General features: G+C 41.9%; 1 protein-coding gene across 2 annotated transcripts in view; it reads right to left on the bottom strand.

Moving 5' to 3' along the window:
• Positions 1-17088, bottom strand: part of Usp10 (ubiquitin specific peptidase 10) — a 63788-nt gene that overhangs the window by 35605 nt on the left and 11095 nt on the right. For both annotated transcript variants that reach the window (XM_078032762.1, XM_078032761.1), the window contains exon 2: positions 6287-6355. In XM_078032762.1, the coding sequence (XP_077888888.1) occupies positions 6287-6355 (69 nt within the window). The remainder of the gene's footprint in view (positions 1-6286; positions 6356-17088) is intronic.

Raw genomic sequence — 17088 nt, 5'->3', positions numbered from 1 at the left:
GCTTCAGTCACAAGAAGCAGTGTGCAAACTCTCATCCTAACATCTGCTCCTTCTGCCACTGCCAATGACACATAGTGTCCCCTGGAGATGGAGATCTATCTATACTATTTTGAATTACTGCACAAAAATCTCATCAAGAAGCCCAAAGGATGTCATAATCCCATATATCAGAAGAAAGTTCTCTTTACACCTATACTTTGTTCTTCATGGGGGAGGAAAGACTGAAAAAATAATCTTCAGCCCTCAGAGGCAGTGAGCTGGGAAGACTACCCACGGACATCAGAAGCACTCCCTGACAGGATGGCACAGCAACACAAGGCAATGCTGTCCGAGTGCTCAGGATATGCTGGACATGTCTTCCTGCTGCTTTCAGGAAGGGGGGTCTGTTTCCATGGAGTACAAAGCAACAGCCAGGGCTGAGCGTCCCAGGGAAGTCAATAAATGCACCTCTAGGAATCGGTATAGAGGGTCCAATCACAGACCACCATCCAGCTCAGGTGCATCGATGCCCAAAGGATATCACGATCTCATGTATCAGAACAAAGTTCTGTATTTTAGCATTTGCTTTGATTCGGTAATGTGGGGATTACGATCCTGGATGAATTCCACAATATCTAAAATAGTTTCCCCTCCTTTGGGCACATGGCACCTTTCATTCCACAAATCTCAACCACACAAAAGATACTCCTTAGTCTCTGTTAACTGGATAAAAAGATAACTTGATACAATAAATACACATTAAAATAAAACTGGAAGAGTAGTTCAAAGTTCACTCTTTTTATTTGTACAGCTACTTATAAGAATACAAAATTTGGGCTAGGGTTGTGGCTCAGTGGTAGAGCACTTGCCTAGCATGTGTGAGGTGCTGGTTCGATTCTCAGTAGCACATATAAACAAACAAACAAACAAATAAAGGTCCATCAATAACTAATACAATTTTTTAAAAATACAAAATTTTAAAAATCATAGCAGACATAAAATGCAAATGCAAACTGAACAGTACAAAAAGCCAAAATCTAGTTATTTCAGATTTAATATCAAATCAACGTAAGTCTGAAAATACTGCTCCAGTCCTGGACAGGCATCCTGGGCAAAGGTGATGCTTCAGTCTCCTCCTGAGGTGGCCATGTTTTGCTCCCCACTGGAAGGACCCTTGAGAGGCAGGACTCCTCCCATGAAGTCCCATAAGGAGACCAAATTCAGATCATTTTTTTTTTTTTTAAAGAGAGAGAGAGAGGAGAGAGAGAGGAGAGAGAGAGAGATAGAGAATTTTTAATATTTATTTTTTTTAGTTCTCGGCGGACACAACATCTTTGTTGGTATGTGGTGCTGAGGATCGAACCTGGGCCGCACGCATGCCAGACGAGCGCGCTACCGCTTGAGCCACATCCCCAGCCCCCAGATCAGTCTTAACTGTGCATCACAACCTCCCCCCCAACACACACACACGCACGCACGCACGCACCTATAGCTGCACTAGGCTACTGTGGGCTTGTTCAGTGGTAGCCAAAGTGTATGTTGCCTCCAACACAGAGTCTATATGGCTATAAGAAAAACAAGCATTTCCTCCCTATTTCAAGCACTAACAACATGATTATGAAGGGGTGGAAATGTGCTTATTAAATGAGTTGAAGGCATTTTCCCCACTGGGGAAATTTTTAAATCACCTTGGTTTATAAACTAGAGCAGAGTCCTAGAAAGTTACCAGTTATCTTTAAAGAATTAAAATAATATTTAGCATTACCCACATCCATTAAACTAATGGCCACCCTGTCTTAACCAGGGGCAAGCTTTCCTACAAGCAAACCATAGACAACAGAGCTCTCACTGAGAGGAGTGTGGCTTGGGGAGTGTGGAATGCTGTCACATTACAGCAATCTACATTTCTTAATTTGGGGCTTTTCAGTTCTGGGCCTCATGCAAAGAAATGCACGTCATCAACTTCCTAACAGTTAAAAAAACACGTATGACAATTAGGGCCAGATTCTAATTTGTGCTGCAGCCCTGTGATAGAAAAGGTGCATGAATGAAGTGCAATTATTTTACTGTAAGATAGAGATCAAAGAGTTGTGCAGGAAGTGAGGGGCCAGTACTCAGTCCTCACAAACCCCTCAAACAGTCACTACTTCGTAATTATATGTCTTTATAAAGCAGGTTCTTGAAATGTAATAATTATAATATTGAGAATAACGGAATCCGATTATGTTAATTAGTCTAATTAATTTGGCCCTTTGGTGAATAAACAGCATTTGTCACACTCCCTCAAAACTTTAATGCATGCTCAAAAAAAAAAGAGGAGGAGGAGGAAGAAGAGGAGGAGGAGGAGGAGGAAGAGGAGGAGGAGGAAGAGGAAGAAGAGGAGGAAGAAGAAAAAGTCCAAATAAATGCAGAAACACTGAGATTTCTAGAGCAAACCTGATTTTGATGAGAAACAGCCATTGCTTCTGCAAATGCAAGGAGTGGCCTGACCTGAACCTCTGCACCATGCCTACGTCACAATACATGCTACATGTCGGGTATCAGACTAGACGTTAGTGAATTTTAAAACATTTCTGTAAAGTAAATGGGCATTCTCTATTTTATCAAATTAAAAACACAAGGAAAGGAAAAAAAAGGAAGCATGAGGAGATAAAGGAAGTGCCCAAGACAGCCTAGCTTGTTTAAATGGGGGAGCCAGGGGGAACAGAAGTTGGGCTTTATCATTTTTAAAATACTTCATCACAAAGAGAAGTTAAGTTGCAGAGTTCTTGGCAAGCGCTGCCAGGTCTTCCTATGATTCAAAGACAAATTATTTTAAATGGATCATTAACAGAGTCTATAAAGTTACAACTCAACACTAACACTTAGGGAATATGAAACCTGATTACATTTTTCCTAATTAAATGTTTTTTATTGGAAAACACTAAATTTCAGAGCTTGTTCTACAAAATTCTAAAACACACAGATACATCTTACTGCCTCAGGCAATGTAAAATAACTTTCACTTTTTCCTGGCTCAGACTTCAGTTTCCTTAACATAATGATATCAATGATCACAAGAGATGGGAATGACTTTGAATTGAATGTATTCAATTTCCAAAATGAAATCTGACATAAACTTTATTTTCTTTTTCCTAAAGTGAAACAGAAGAAAACAAGCATAAAACTTTCTTACATCTATACAACCTAAATACAATGTTTTCAATATATTCTTTTTTAGTCTTACCTCCACAACTCTAAAAAACATTTCTTAGAATTTAAGCAGCCAAGGTGAAGAGGAGTGAAAGACCTGCCAAGGTTAAATGGAAGTGCCCCTGACAGACCCCAGCCCTGGACTTCAGGACCCTACTCAAACCAGTTAGTTCTCCCTACCCATTTTATCCAATGAAAGAACTCCATGCATGAATATTTAATGTACATGCAAACACGCTTGTGTGTACTTATCAGTGAAGGATCTAAGAGGCTAGTTAAACTTCATTAAAAGTTAAAGATTTGGGCTGGGGTTGTGACTCAGAGGTAGAGTGCTTGCCTAATATGCGTGAGACACTAAGTTCGATCCTCAGCACCACATAAAAAAAAATATAAAGATATTTATTGTGTCCACCTATAATTAAAAACTAAATATTCAGGGGGAAAAAGTTAAAGATTTGACTTCTTATATACTTCTCTCCCTTTCAATCCCATTTTCAACAGCTTCATATCTAAAATATAAATCTGAAAAGATGACAAAGACATGTTATTCTTAAACTAAAACAGATATCATTAATCACAGACAGCAGACATTTTAAAAGAGGACTAGAGCTGGGGATTTCACTCATTGGGAGAGCACTTGCCTAGTATGCTTGGGACCTGGTTTTATTCCGTAATACAAAAAAAATGAATTGATGAGGGTTGTGGCTCAGTGGTAGAGTGCTTGTCTCTACCATTGGGTTTGATCCTCAGCATCACATAAAAATAAATTAATTAATTAAAGGTATTGTGTCCATCTACAGTTAAAAATATTTTTTAAAAAAAGGATGAATGGGCTGGGGCTCAGCGGTAGAGCCCTTGCCTAGCATGTGCAGGGGCCCTGGGTTCAACCCTCAGCACCACATAAAAATAAATAAATAAAGGTATTGTGTCCAACTACAACTAAAAAATAAATATTAAAAAAAAGGAATGAATGAATGCCTGGATGATTAAAATACAACAATGTCATTTTCAGGAAACTCATCATCATAAAGCTATTAATTATTTTATAAATTAATCCATAATTTTAATAAAATTCAACTGAAAATTTGGTAAGATTCTCCATGGGATCTGGCATGCAGATCACAAACATGCCATAACAAAGAATTAAGGGTGCAGGGCAGTCAAACACCTGTGAATTAGGTTGGGGTTCCCACTCTACCAGAAGCCTGAGACAACCCGAAGACTTCAGACAGGGCACGCGGAACCACACAGACAGGGCCATCAACACCTGAGGGCCTGCTCTCGTGCTCTCGCTCCCAACTGCGGTGGGCAAGGGAAGTCAGAGTCCTGCTGCCACACAAATACACAAGTCAGGACTGTATTACACACTCAAGTGTAGAAATAAAAAGTTTAAAAACCCTAGACAAAAATGTCTTCATCCCTCTGGGGAGGGAAAGAAGTTTTTCTTCAAGATTGTGTTGTTTTGGGGCTGGGGATGTGGCTCAAGCGGTAGCGCGCTCGCCTGGCATGCCTGCGGCCCGGGTTCGATCCTCACCACCACATACCAACAAAGATGTTGTGTACGCCGAAAACTAAAAATAAATATTAAAAATTCTCTCTCTCTCCTCTATCACTCTCTCTTTAAAAAAAAAAAAAGATTGTGGTTTTTTTTTTTTTAATTATAAATCCAGAAAACATGAAAACAAAATCAACACATTTGACTTTAAAGTTAAAATACATACTCCCCTTTCCCAACAAAACACCCCAAAAAGTGTATGGCACATGATTAAAAGCCTCATGCTAGGAAGAGGTACCTGTAACATGTAAGACCAAAGATTATTTATCCTGCAAATCAAAAGAACAAAATAAGCCACATGATTTGAAAATACAGGTAAGATATAAAGACAAAGTAACTCAAGAAGAGAAAATCTACAGAGTCAAGGGACGTGTGACAATAATGAGTTAGCATCAATTATCTGTAATCTTGGAAATGTGAATTAAAACAATGAGAATCTGGGCTGGGGTTGTGGCTCAGTGGAACCTGCCTAGCATGTGTGAGGCACTGGTGTTCAATCCACATAAAATAAAGGTGCTCTCGGCAAATGGTGCTGAGAGCACAACTGCAGTAGGCAAGGCAGAGTCAGAGCCCCTAAAAAAAAAATTTTTTTTAAGAGAATCCATTGATTAGAATTCAAAATATGCCAATACTGAGAATTTACATTGATTTTTTTTTTAAATGTGAAGAAAAGCCAGGTGTGGTGGCACTGCCTGTAATCCTGAACAAAAGAGAGTTGGGAGTGTGGCTCAAGTGTCCCTGACTGAGTTTAATCCCCAATACCCACCCACCCCCCCCCAAAAAAAAAAAAAAAAAGTGAAGAAGAAAACCTGCAGGCTGGCTGAAGGGAATGCAGACTGAAAACCTCTCGGACAGCAAACCAGTGACCAATCACCAGAAAGACTACAAAAGCGCATTTCCCCCAGGGGTACAAATCTGGGCCACCCACCCCACATTCCGGAGAATGCATACAGAGGGACTCAAGGAGACAGGACAAGCTATGTCTATGTTTTTAACAGCTGAACCTAAGACCAAAATGGTCCTCAGGAGGACATGTAAATAAACTATTGCACTAGAGCCATGGTACTGAGGAATTAAAATCAAAGAACAAGAATAAATGTATAAGCACAGATAAGCTGAAGCATACAATAGTAGCTTAAAATCAACTACAAAGGATGAACACAATATATCATTCACACGCCATTTTGAAGCTCACAGAACACTACAATTCACTCCCTGGAGACAATAGATGTGCATGAAGCCTAGGTGAACAACATAGTCAGGAACTGCTCGGGGCACCTGCCACAGAGCTCTTCCAGGGCACGGAGGGGAATGAGATGGAGGCAACAGGCTCCAAACTGCATCTGTAATAGTTTTTTCATGTTTTGAAAATATAAGGCAAATACAGAAAAATGTTAATATTCATCAAATCTAGCTGGTGGGTTCAGGCATTTCTCATATTAGTCTGTACTTTTCTGTAGACTGGAATTCTTCATTCAAAAACAAATTAAAAATCAAGAAGCAAATATAACCATTAATTGTATTGATTTACATTTATTCACTAAAACAGCTTTATCTTACCTCAACTGAAGAGCGAGGAGTCACAAAGAACTGATTGAATTCATCAGGACTAAAATCTCCAAAAATATACTGGGGGAAAAAAAAGAGATAGAATCAGCCATCACATAAAAAATATAAATCATTTATATTCTCCCAAAAAGATGTGGATGGTAGCAATCCTATGCAATATTTGGGCCAGAATCCCCAAAATCCTTTTACAACTTAAACTGAGGACTGCAAACTGAAATTTTTCTATGTGTACTATTTACCAACTACTAAAAAGAAAAATCTTAAACTTTTCCATAAACTGTCAAAGAACACTACTCTAAAATTGACAAAGTTTCTTGTGAAACATGTCAACTGTGTACAGCAAGCGTAGTCCTGCTGATGGGAGAGATTTCTGATTCACCAGTATTTCCGGTTTGCCTTTGTACCTCCATTCACTTTTCTGCTGACTCATGTCACCACCTCCATTTCAATTTTCCCTAACATAGCAAAAAGCTGAAAATGAGTTTCAAGAGGGAAGAGAGGTAAATACAAAACAGACAAGTGTTAATGATCCTGATTAATGATCTCTAAGTATGTAATTTCTTTATTTTAAAAATGCACTTCAACATGATGCACAGACACATACAGCAGATAAATGCAGCATCTAGCTATGAGACTTGATTTCACAGATTTTTGGAAAAACACATGGCAAAAGCACAGATGAGCGCCAGCCAGTGCCCACCAGTGTATGCTTCCTGGAGTTGCAAGAAGTCAGTCACTGACAAGAACCATCGTTGAGTGATTTCCACAGCAATTCCATGATCTTTTCTTGAAAACTACTAAATGTGGGGGGCGGGAGGAACAGTCCTCTGCTCTGCTCTGCACAGCTTAAAATCTATTAACTTATAGGAAAATTTAAAATTTATATATGTATGCCTCAAAAATAACCTGTAACTAGCCACGTGCAGTGGTGCACAACTGTAATGCCAGCAATGACGCTAAGGCAGAAGGATCATAAAAGTTGGAGACCAGCCTCAGCAACGCAGAGAGGTCCCAGGCAACTTAGTGAGACCCTGTCTCAAAAAAAATAAAAAAGGGTTGAGGATGTGGCTCTGTGGTTAAGCATCCCTTTGTTTAATCCCTGGTAATAAATAAATAAGTAAATAAATAACCTGTAACTAAATATTAGATAAACGGATAATACTCATTACTAAAATAAATGCAGAAAAATGGTAACCAATTTTCACCTCTGCTGGTAGTTTGCCCTGCACAGGAAAGGACCGGCCCTTGAGGGAGGTCTCTTAGTCAGCCCCCAGCAAATAAATGTTTCCACATACTTGCAACAAGCCCACAACAACACTATGTGTTAACAGTAATAGTGAAAAGTTACAGTCTCAAAATGATTTAGGGGTGATCTCAGATCTTCTTACCTTCAGCAACAAGGGGGAAAATTTAAATTTCACTCAGGCACATCCCAAGCAATGGAATGGTGAAAAGGAATTGGGGAAGCTATTAGAAAGTGTGGAAACTAGCCTACTAAATGTAAAGAGCTAAATTTAAAACTCAACAGGTTTTTACAGCAGAACAGCAAAGCTATAAAGCAATGGGACAAAATATTTGGAAAGTTCAAGAAGTTACTTTGTTCCTAGAATTCCACAGTATTTTTTTTTTCAAAGAATTCCACCCTATTGTCAGATTATTACTCAAGTGCAAAAGAAAACTAACATTCTCTGGTGAGGGGTGGAGCACTGTGTTTAGCAGGCATGAGGCCCTGGGCTCAACCCCAGGTTGGGCAGGGAAGGTGGAGGGCAGAAGAGGAAAAGAAAGAAGGAAAAATAACATACCCATTTTTTGGAAGGGGGAGTGCTCCTTATAAATTCCAGAAAATGAATCCAAAAGGTACAAGAGTAGTAACCAATGAACTGCTAAGATATTACAAGTATGAAGTTAAAACTTAAGATTCACTAAGAGCATGCTACACTAAAAATCATCCATTGTATCTTCTCTTACCAGTGATACCAAAGGATCTATTTTAATTCAGAATGTGGAAAAGACATATAGAGATAAGATCTGGAATGTCCTATAGGATTGTTAGGTATTTTCTTTGGGCAGGTTTTCTTTTAGAAAACTGAAAATGAACGTGAAGTATTGATTTACATTACACTTCTCAACACACTTTACTGAGTTCATATGTAACCTCAAGTCTTTTAAAAAAAGATCTAAATGGGGGCATAATGTCATCCCAGCAATTCCCAAGGCTGAGGCAGGAGGAGTGCAAGTTCAAGGCCAGCCTAGGCAACTTAGCAAGACTCTGTCTCAAAATTTAACAAAGTGGAGAATGGAGATGAAGCTCAGAGGTAGAGTACTCTTGGGCTCAATCCTTAACAACCCTTCCAAAGGAACTATAAAAGAGGCCAAATATTTATTGAAGAGCAAATTCCATCCAGTGGATATAAATTACACAGCCTTGCCATCTTAATGGCAACTATTTAACTAAAATGATATCTGACTCAAGGCTGAAGCATGTTTTGTGACACCTAAGAGTTTACAAAGAAATTCAAACACAGGGATTGATGCCCAGCACTGGGGGAAAAAACATTATTTTTAGGGCTGGGAGAATGTGATTCGGCAGTACATTGATTATCCAGCATTCAAGAGGCCCTGGGTTTGATCCCTAGCACCACCTCTCAAAAATAAAGATTCTTTTAGGTTTGGCAAAATGCAGAATGTTACTGAAGGCAAAGGGTGGGGACTGTGCAATTCAAAAAGATCACACATGTTTCAGATCACAGAAAGCTAAAGAGGAACAAAAACCAAATGCAACACCTGCCCCCGGCTGGATCCAGAGTCACAGGTAGGCACCATGAGGGACAAGGATCTGGACCACAGCATGGAAGCCCACCCTGAATCCGTGTGAGCTTACATGATGGGAGTCGCAGCCTGTGGTGACGTGGGAGAAAAATCTCTCCTTAGGAAAGTCACTCAGGCATTCAGGAATAAATGAGTTCTGAAAAAGTTGTGTCTGATTAAGTGTGTCTGATTCTGAGTCTGTGGTCTGGATACCCTGTGTGTCTCTGAGGGGGAATTCAAGCATCCAAAATAATTCAACAAATGGAGTTAAGTCGTAAGTGGATTGGGTAAAGGAGAATCTGAGCCCTCTTTGTACAATTTTTCTTCTGGCAACTTTTGTAAAGTTGAAATTATTTCCAAATAATAAGCTTTAAAGAGAAAAATCTAAAGCTGAAAAACATATTTACTCCTCTCCTTATCTGAATGGGAATGTTTTCCTTTCTGTGGAGGATTAATAAATTTAAAGTCTGTTAAATAAAGGGAAAGATCTATGAATCTTTGGATAAATAAAGATGTGCCTGACTTCACAGGATTCATACTCTAGTGAGGAAGGAAATGCCACTGGTCACATGAATTAATTACAATTAATTTAGCAAGTGAGACTAAAAAGTAGGAACAAGTCCATTCTTTCCTTTGTTTCCAAAATCCAGTGCAGGACCTAGGACACACAAAGGGTTGCTATAAGGACAAAACAAAGCAGTACCTGAAGGCCCTGGTAAGCCACACGTGCTACAGAACGTCTGCACTGCTGTCCCTAATTCTGACCTTCCAACCGCTCCACCAAGGCTGTAAGGTAAATGCTGGGAAGCTGCCTCAGTCTTGAGGACCCCCACCAAAGTTGACAGTACATCAGAGTCAAAAAGCAGAACAAGAATGCAGCTTGTGAAGGGCCGGGGCTGTGGCTCAGTGGTACAGCGCTTGCCTAGCATGTGGAGGCGCTGGGTTCTATTCTCAGCACTGCATATAAATAAATTAATAAAATAAAGATCCATCAATATCTTAAAAAATACATTAAAGAGAGGGAGAGAGAGAGAGAGACTTACTAAGCATTCCTCTTCCATGTGCTGTGGTGTCCAGAGTCCAGTTGACTGTGCAGTGAGGCATCAGCCATCCACATTTGTCTTTTGCGGAAGGACCATGTGTGTCCACCCCACCCTGGACTTTCAAAATTTATATTATTCACATGCATTTATTTTCTGCCCCTTCTAGAGAGGACATGAAAAAAATAAATATTTCAGGAAAGAGAGGGCAAGCCCACAACACAGATGGGAAGGAGACACAGATGGGATGGGACCTCACTGAAACACAGGCCCCCTGGCTTGGTCACTCTTGGTTTTGTCTTTGGAGTAAACTAGGGGCTACCTCAGCTATTAGAGGGCCCTGGGAAGGGGTTGGGCAAAGCTGGATACACCAGTGTCTGTGCCAATGGAAAAACAAAGACATTAGGCTCAGAAATAAATTCCTCAACCTCAGCCCAAAAGACGGGGAGAAGGAAACAGGTTTATCACCACCTGCACACCTATAGCTTTTCTACCCAGACTAAAGGGAGCCACAGGAAACCACTTTGAGGACAAAAACTGAGGGTGACTGGAGAGCCCTACACTAGGGGGCGCCAGAGCACAGCATTCTGAGTTCTTAAACTTCCAAATGCTTCACCTCTCTAGCAATTCAAAAGCAAGTATAGGTAGGCTGCCCCTAAATTAATATTCTTTGCCTTCAAAAAGGACAATGGCAATAGATCAGGCTTTCCAGGAGATAATCGTAATTTCTTGTATTGGCACCATTGTGTTTTTTTTTTTTTTTAGTTTTCGGCAGACACAACATCTTTGTATTTGGTGCTGAGGATCAAACCCGGGCCGCACGGATGCCAGGCGAGCATGCTACAGCTCAAGCCACATCCCCAGCCAGCCCACTGACACCATTCTTAACAGTTTCCAAGCTGGACAACCATCACAAAGGCTCCAGAACAGTCTCCCATTTACAGATGCAAAGCTAAGCCAGGCAGGGTCCACCAGCATGACCAAGTCACACCAACACAGGAGAAACAGAAATGGGGCTTCTCCTCCCTCATTTCCTTATTCGAGTAAGTAAACATTAAGGAGAAACAACTTTTCTGAGTGATGAAAACCTGGATTTCACCTATAAAATGCTGGACTTCACGACCTTGCAGTTCTACAAGAATCCCCTAGATTTGACAAGGATTAAGGAACATGGGTTTGGAAATGTCATCAGGCTAATACATGTGATGACCTGATGAACCCTGAAAACATAAAGCTGAGAGAAAGAAACCAGATTAACTAAAGGTCACAAATTCTAAGTCTCCATTCATTTTAAGTGTCCAGAACAGACAAATCCAATCCAAGCTGACTTCGTACAAAGCTACGGGATAGGGGCAACGAGCAATAAGCACAACAGATCGGAGGCTTCTTGTGGGGTAATGAAATAATCTAAAATTGACTGTGGTGATATTGCGTAACTTGAGAATATACTGAAAGCCACTAAAAGGCACACTGACTTAAATGAGTGAACAGCGGGCATGTGAATATCTCAAAGCAGAAAAAAAAGCAGTCAATGTTTGCTTCAAAAGGAAAAATTATTGATCACAACAGTGCAGGATGGATGCTGACTGAAATCTATGAACAATCACATGGTGCTTTCAACTTTGGAAAGTGATGTGGTTGGTTCTGCGGATGTCTGAAGACAGTCAATGCAAAGCAGCAACTTCACTAACAATATTTACTGAGCAGCAACTATCCACACTGACCTGTGTGGGATTGTGAGAGTAACAAGGGCTCAAGACACTGACAGTTTTGTTACAGGGCAAGTGAACCTCCATTTGCAGTGAGTGTGACAGATGCAAAAACAGACAAAGGACAGGAAGGCAGAGAAAGTCCTGTTCCTCCACTGAATGCACTGCAGCTGCCTGGCTGCCACTGAATTTTGCTTTACTTTTCCCTAGGACACAGAGTCCTGAAAAGAAGGGAACAAAGCAGACAACGCATGTTACAAAGCCACTCTCAGAGACAGCAACTCTCCTTCTTAGGACTCAAAGTACAGCCATTTGGTGGCTAGTTTCATTTGTTTGTGCATTTTATTTTGACCACTAAAGTCCTATCACAAAGTAGTCCTCTCATAGCAGGATGTCGTAGTGCATGCCTGTAATCCCCGTGACTCAGGAGGCTGAGGCAAGAGGATTACAAGTTTACAAGTTCAAAGCCAGCCTCAGCAACTTAGCAAGGCCCTCAGCAATTTAGGGTGACACTGTCTAAAAATAAAAAATAGAAAGGGCTGTAGATGTAATTCAGTGGTTAAACGCCCCCGGGTTAAATCCCTAGTACCAAAACAAAGCAACACACACACACACACACACACACACAGAGTAGTCCTCTCACCTGACATAACATTCTCAAAATATGTACTTGGCTACATATTCTCTCAGTTCTTTCATGAAGACACTGAATTAAAATTTGTTTCCAAGTAGGATTCACTTAACAAAAATCTGCTTTTTAACAATTTTCCTGTCCTGTCTACAATAGAGCTAAATTGCACAGTGGCAGTTAAATTTTAACTGTTTTGTTAGCACTAAACAGCAGGAAAATATAGAGCCCTCATTACGTAAGAATTTGGCATGCAGAATCTCCATCACAGACAGCAGATGATACACTAGGAAGTCAATCAGTAAATACTACCTGGGAGAGAGCCCCAGTGGAAGTTTAAGATCCCTCAAGTTTCATATCCACTATAACCACCCTTAGCGCCAGTCTTAAGAAGAAACAGAAATGGAAAAGATGCAGAAGACCAACTAAAAAGAAACTGTAGCAGAAATAGTTCTGTCTTTGCTGGGGCCCATGCTAATAATAATAAGCTCACTAGCTGCCTGGACAGGGGTGGGGACTCACAGCAAGGAGGCAGGAAGGAACAGTTTTAGGCAATGGAAATATTCTTGATCTTGGCTGTGGTGGTGTGAAAATGGGTACATTTATTATATCAAATTATTCTTCAGTAAGGTTGATTCTCTTTAAAAACTGCTGAACAGGAAAGATGGCTGAGGCAGCTGTCATAACTAGGAAAACGGCTCCTGAAGCACAGGGCAGGCTTTTCACTTATAAGACAGAATTCTCAAGAGCTACATAAGCACTCACTCACCAGAACTGTAAGATTTCACATCCCTTGGTCCACAGACCCGCAGGCCAGCAGCCATCTAAAATGCGCTGCATGCGTTTTCATTCTGTTATTTCAGGCAGCAGCCCGGCACCTTTCCTAAGCCTCTGTCCCAGCATCACCTGGTCACCTGAGATTCTTCCTGGCTGCTCAGGCTTTCCTACACCAAAACTCTCCAACCATGTCCTCAATTCCTCCTACACACACAGACAACTACTGCCAAAAACACTGAAGCAAAACTATCTTGTTTCACTAAACAAAGTGCTACACAGGCAGAAACTTGTAAGCGCCATCTGTGCTACAGGGTTTTTCACTAAATGAAACATGTTGGAACCAAACCAATAAAAGCTTGGCTACTGAAGGCCGCCTGCCAGGAAAGAAGGCACACCACTAACTAACCCAGAGCTTCATTTTAGAGGAAGTCTGTGAAGAAAAAGGTGTGACCCCAAACTCTTCTAATATGCTAGCTTTGGACAATCTCATTTGCCCAATGACAAGGGCCACTAGAAGGTGGGTCCTCGACCTGTTTCTCCTTTCAATTTTGGAAAGAAGTCCACATAGAATTTGCCTTTTAATGAGTTGCTTCAGTTGTTAATGAGAAGCCAGTTTCATAAGACAGGCAGGTCAAAGAAATACAAAGCTGCAAAGTTACCATCTGCTGAGCATAAAAGGTTCCGAGAAAAAGGGTTCTGAGAGCGGAGACTAGCCCAGCTCCCAAGCAAGAAGTCCATTAGTGACTTCAACTCAACTCTCACCTCACAAGCTGTTAAAAAAAAAGCCCTCCCAAGGTTTTAATTATGCAGATACAGTGTACTAGCTGAAATTATAATAGTTTGCACTCCATTCTTTAATTATATATTTAAGTTCACTGTTAAGATTTAAAATCTTTTGGTAGAAAAATGTAACTTGAGACTTCAAAAAGTCTCCCTGAGGGCAAATATGTGGTACTCTGGATTTGAACACCTTGAAGAGAGGGATTCTCATCCAAGCAGCTCACCAAGTCCCAGAGGTGCTCACCTGGGAGGTTGAGGTGGGTGGTAAACCCAGAGGACAAAGGCCAAACAACAGCTCTCAATCCTGAACCCAGGCTATACTGTAATCAGAACGTCCACAGGCCACACCTGAGCAACTCTGGGGTCAGTGAATTGGGGTAGTGTCCTGGCCTCATTCCAGCATTTTAAATGCTCCCTGCTGATTCTGCCCAATACCTCCAACTCTGATTTTAAGTTGGGTGACCATTTATCATCCAAACCAAAGGTACATTTCAGAGTGAAAGGATCACTACTAGCTACACTAGGACAATGGGTGTAAACCAGAACACATGGTTCTCCTGGGGGCAGAGTGTACACAGAGTCTTAACTAGCCTGGGGCAACAGCTGTCCTGCCTTCCATCCAGCCTCATCTCCCTGGGCACCTGAGACCCAGTTAGTCTACATTCACCCACTCATTGCCTTCGCACCTCACACAGGCAGCTCTTGCCTCCTCCACAGCTCTAATGAACTCCCACTTGCCCTTCAAACTCAACACAGGCACTAACTCCTCAGCACGCATTCCTGAGCTCTTTTATAAAAGCACTGTTCACATCTTGTGCTAACCATGATCTACCTCTGTGATCCCATGTCTTCCAGTTCTGGATCTCGTACAAGGCCTTAAGCACAAGACTTAGAATCTAATAAAGATCTACTGACTGAATGATGAAGAAAAAGACCTGAGGTTCAGAGAAAACCAATTCTGCCCTAGATCCTTCGAACAATGCAAAGGCCAGGATCAGAATCTGTGCTGCCCACAAGGCACAGACACATGAACAATTAAACCACAGCAAAATTCAAGGGACTGTAAGATGCAGTAAGGTAGCATTATGCTTGGTACAGTTAAGAATTAAAAATGCGCCGGGCACAGTGGTGCACACCTGTAATCCCATCCGCTCGAGAGGTTCACAAGTTCAAAGCCAGTCTCAGCAAAAGTGAGGCACTAAGCAACTCAGTGAGACCCTGTCTCAAAATAAAATACAAATAGGGCTGGGGATGTGGCTCAGTGGTTAAGTGTCCCTGATTTCGATCCCTAGTACCCCTCCCACCAAAAAAATACTGAAGGACTGGGGATGTGGCTGAGTGACAGAGTGCTTGCCTAGAGTGGACAAGGCTCTGAGTTCCAACCCAGCACTAATGAAGAAAGAAAGAAAGGGCTGGGATTGTGGCTCAGCGGTAGAACGCTTGCCTTGCACAGGCGGGACCCGGGTTCGATCCTCAGCACCACATAAAAATAAAGGCATTGTGTTTTGTCCATCTACACCTAAAAAATAAATATTAAAATAAACAAGAAAGAAAGAAAGAAGGAAGGAAGAAAGAGAATACTGGAGGAAAACAGTCTAACGGAAAAATATTCACAGTGCGAGAAGTGGAGGAAGACACTCCAGTAAACGGCGCATGGCGCACAGCCCACTGCTTCACAACAGGAAAGGCAGCGCCAGCACTCAGGGAAGGAAGCTGCCCACCCTGCCATGGCCACTGGCAACCTGACCTACTCTGCCCTCACGCAGCCATCCCTTGCTCCTCAAAAGCATCTCTGTAAGAGTGCCTGCCTCTAGGCTCACCTGTGGCCTCTGAAATGCATGTGGCCACCACAGTGCTTTCTCAATAGGGATCCTGACTGGTCCAGGAAGAGCCCATGCAGAACCTTCCGGGTGAAAAGCAGCCCAGACGCCTTCCCAGACTCGCCTGCACCCTACATCCCATGCCACTGTGCAGGGCCTTCTCTTGGGCCCCACTGGCCTGGCCAACTCCTCACACTGCAGAATTCAATTCCAGAGGCTCACGTTTGTGAACTCTCTTCCCAAAAACCTTAGTGATGGTGTCCCCCATAACTCTCCTGTGACAGCATTTCCTACTCTGGCTTGGAATAGCTGGTTATCTAAGCTCTTTTCCACTGGACTCTGCACTTCCAAATCACCCACTGTGACATAGCTTTCATTAATTAATTTATACATAAATATCTGCCAACAGCTGGGAGGTGGCTCGGGGGCATATTTGCCTAGCATGTGTGAGGCGCATTTGATCTCCAGCACCACAGAAATCAGTCAGTCATAGATGTTCAATGAGCACTTGTCATGTTCTAGCCCCTGGGCACATAACACTGAATAAAGGGACACAATCCCTGCCCTCCTTCAACTTGCCTTCTGGGGAGACAGAAAACTACAAGCTCCACTAGGATACAGAACCGCAGTGTACCAGACGGGCACCAAGTGCTGGGGAAGGAAAGCAGGGCAAGACAGCAGGCAGGAGGCCGGGGCTTCCAAGGTGCCACCAACGGGCCTCCCTGAGGAGATGGCATGGGAGCAGACTCCTGGGAACAGGAGTGAAGCCATCAGCGGGGCTGTCCAAGGACAAGGTGTGGAAATAAAGAGAACCACCACCAACACAACCAGGCCTCTGACTGGGAAAAACAGCCTCTCATGGGCCTCATTTGCTCTGACCAGGTCAGCAAAGTTCAGGGCCGTGTCACACTAACTGGAAGGGAGGAGCTCCTGATGCTGTATTTATATTAGTACCACTTCAGATCTCAGGGCTACACTTGCTGAGAAACAAGGGAAGAATTTCACAAAAAAACTTATATGTAATACACATGTCAGCTAGTTGGATTCAAGACACTGCACAAGAGTAGCACTTAAAACCCTAAAGGGGGCTTAAGGACCACTCCTACATTCTCAGTGAAATGACCATCAATCTGAACACTTCAGAAGGCAGCCAACTTTTTTAATCCATTAAGTCCCAAGTTTCCAATTCTGTGAACATAAAAATTATTTCCAAGTTACCATAAATGGTATA

Source organism: Ictidomys tridecemlineatus, chromosome 15 (assembly GCF_052094955.1).
Source record: "Ictidomys tridecemlineatus isolate mIctTri1 chromosome 15, mIctTri1.hap1, whole genome shotgun sequence".
Taxonomy (NCBI): domain Eukaryota; kingdom Metazoa; phylum Chordata; class Mammalia; order Rodentia; family Sciuridae; genus Ictidomys; species Ictidomys tridecemlineatus.
The sequence above is the reverse complement of the archived record's forward strand: the minus strand, read 5'-3'. Positions and strand labels throughout refer to the sequence as shown.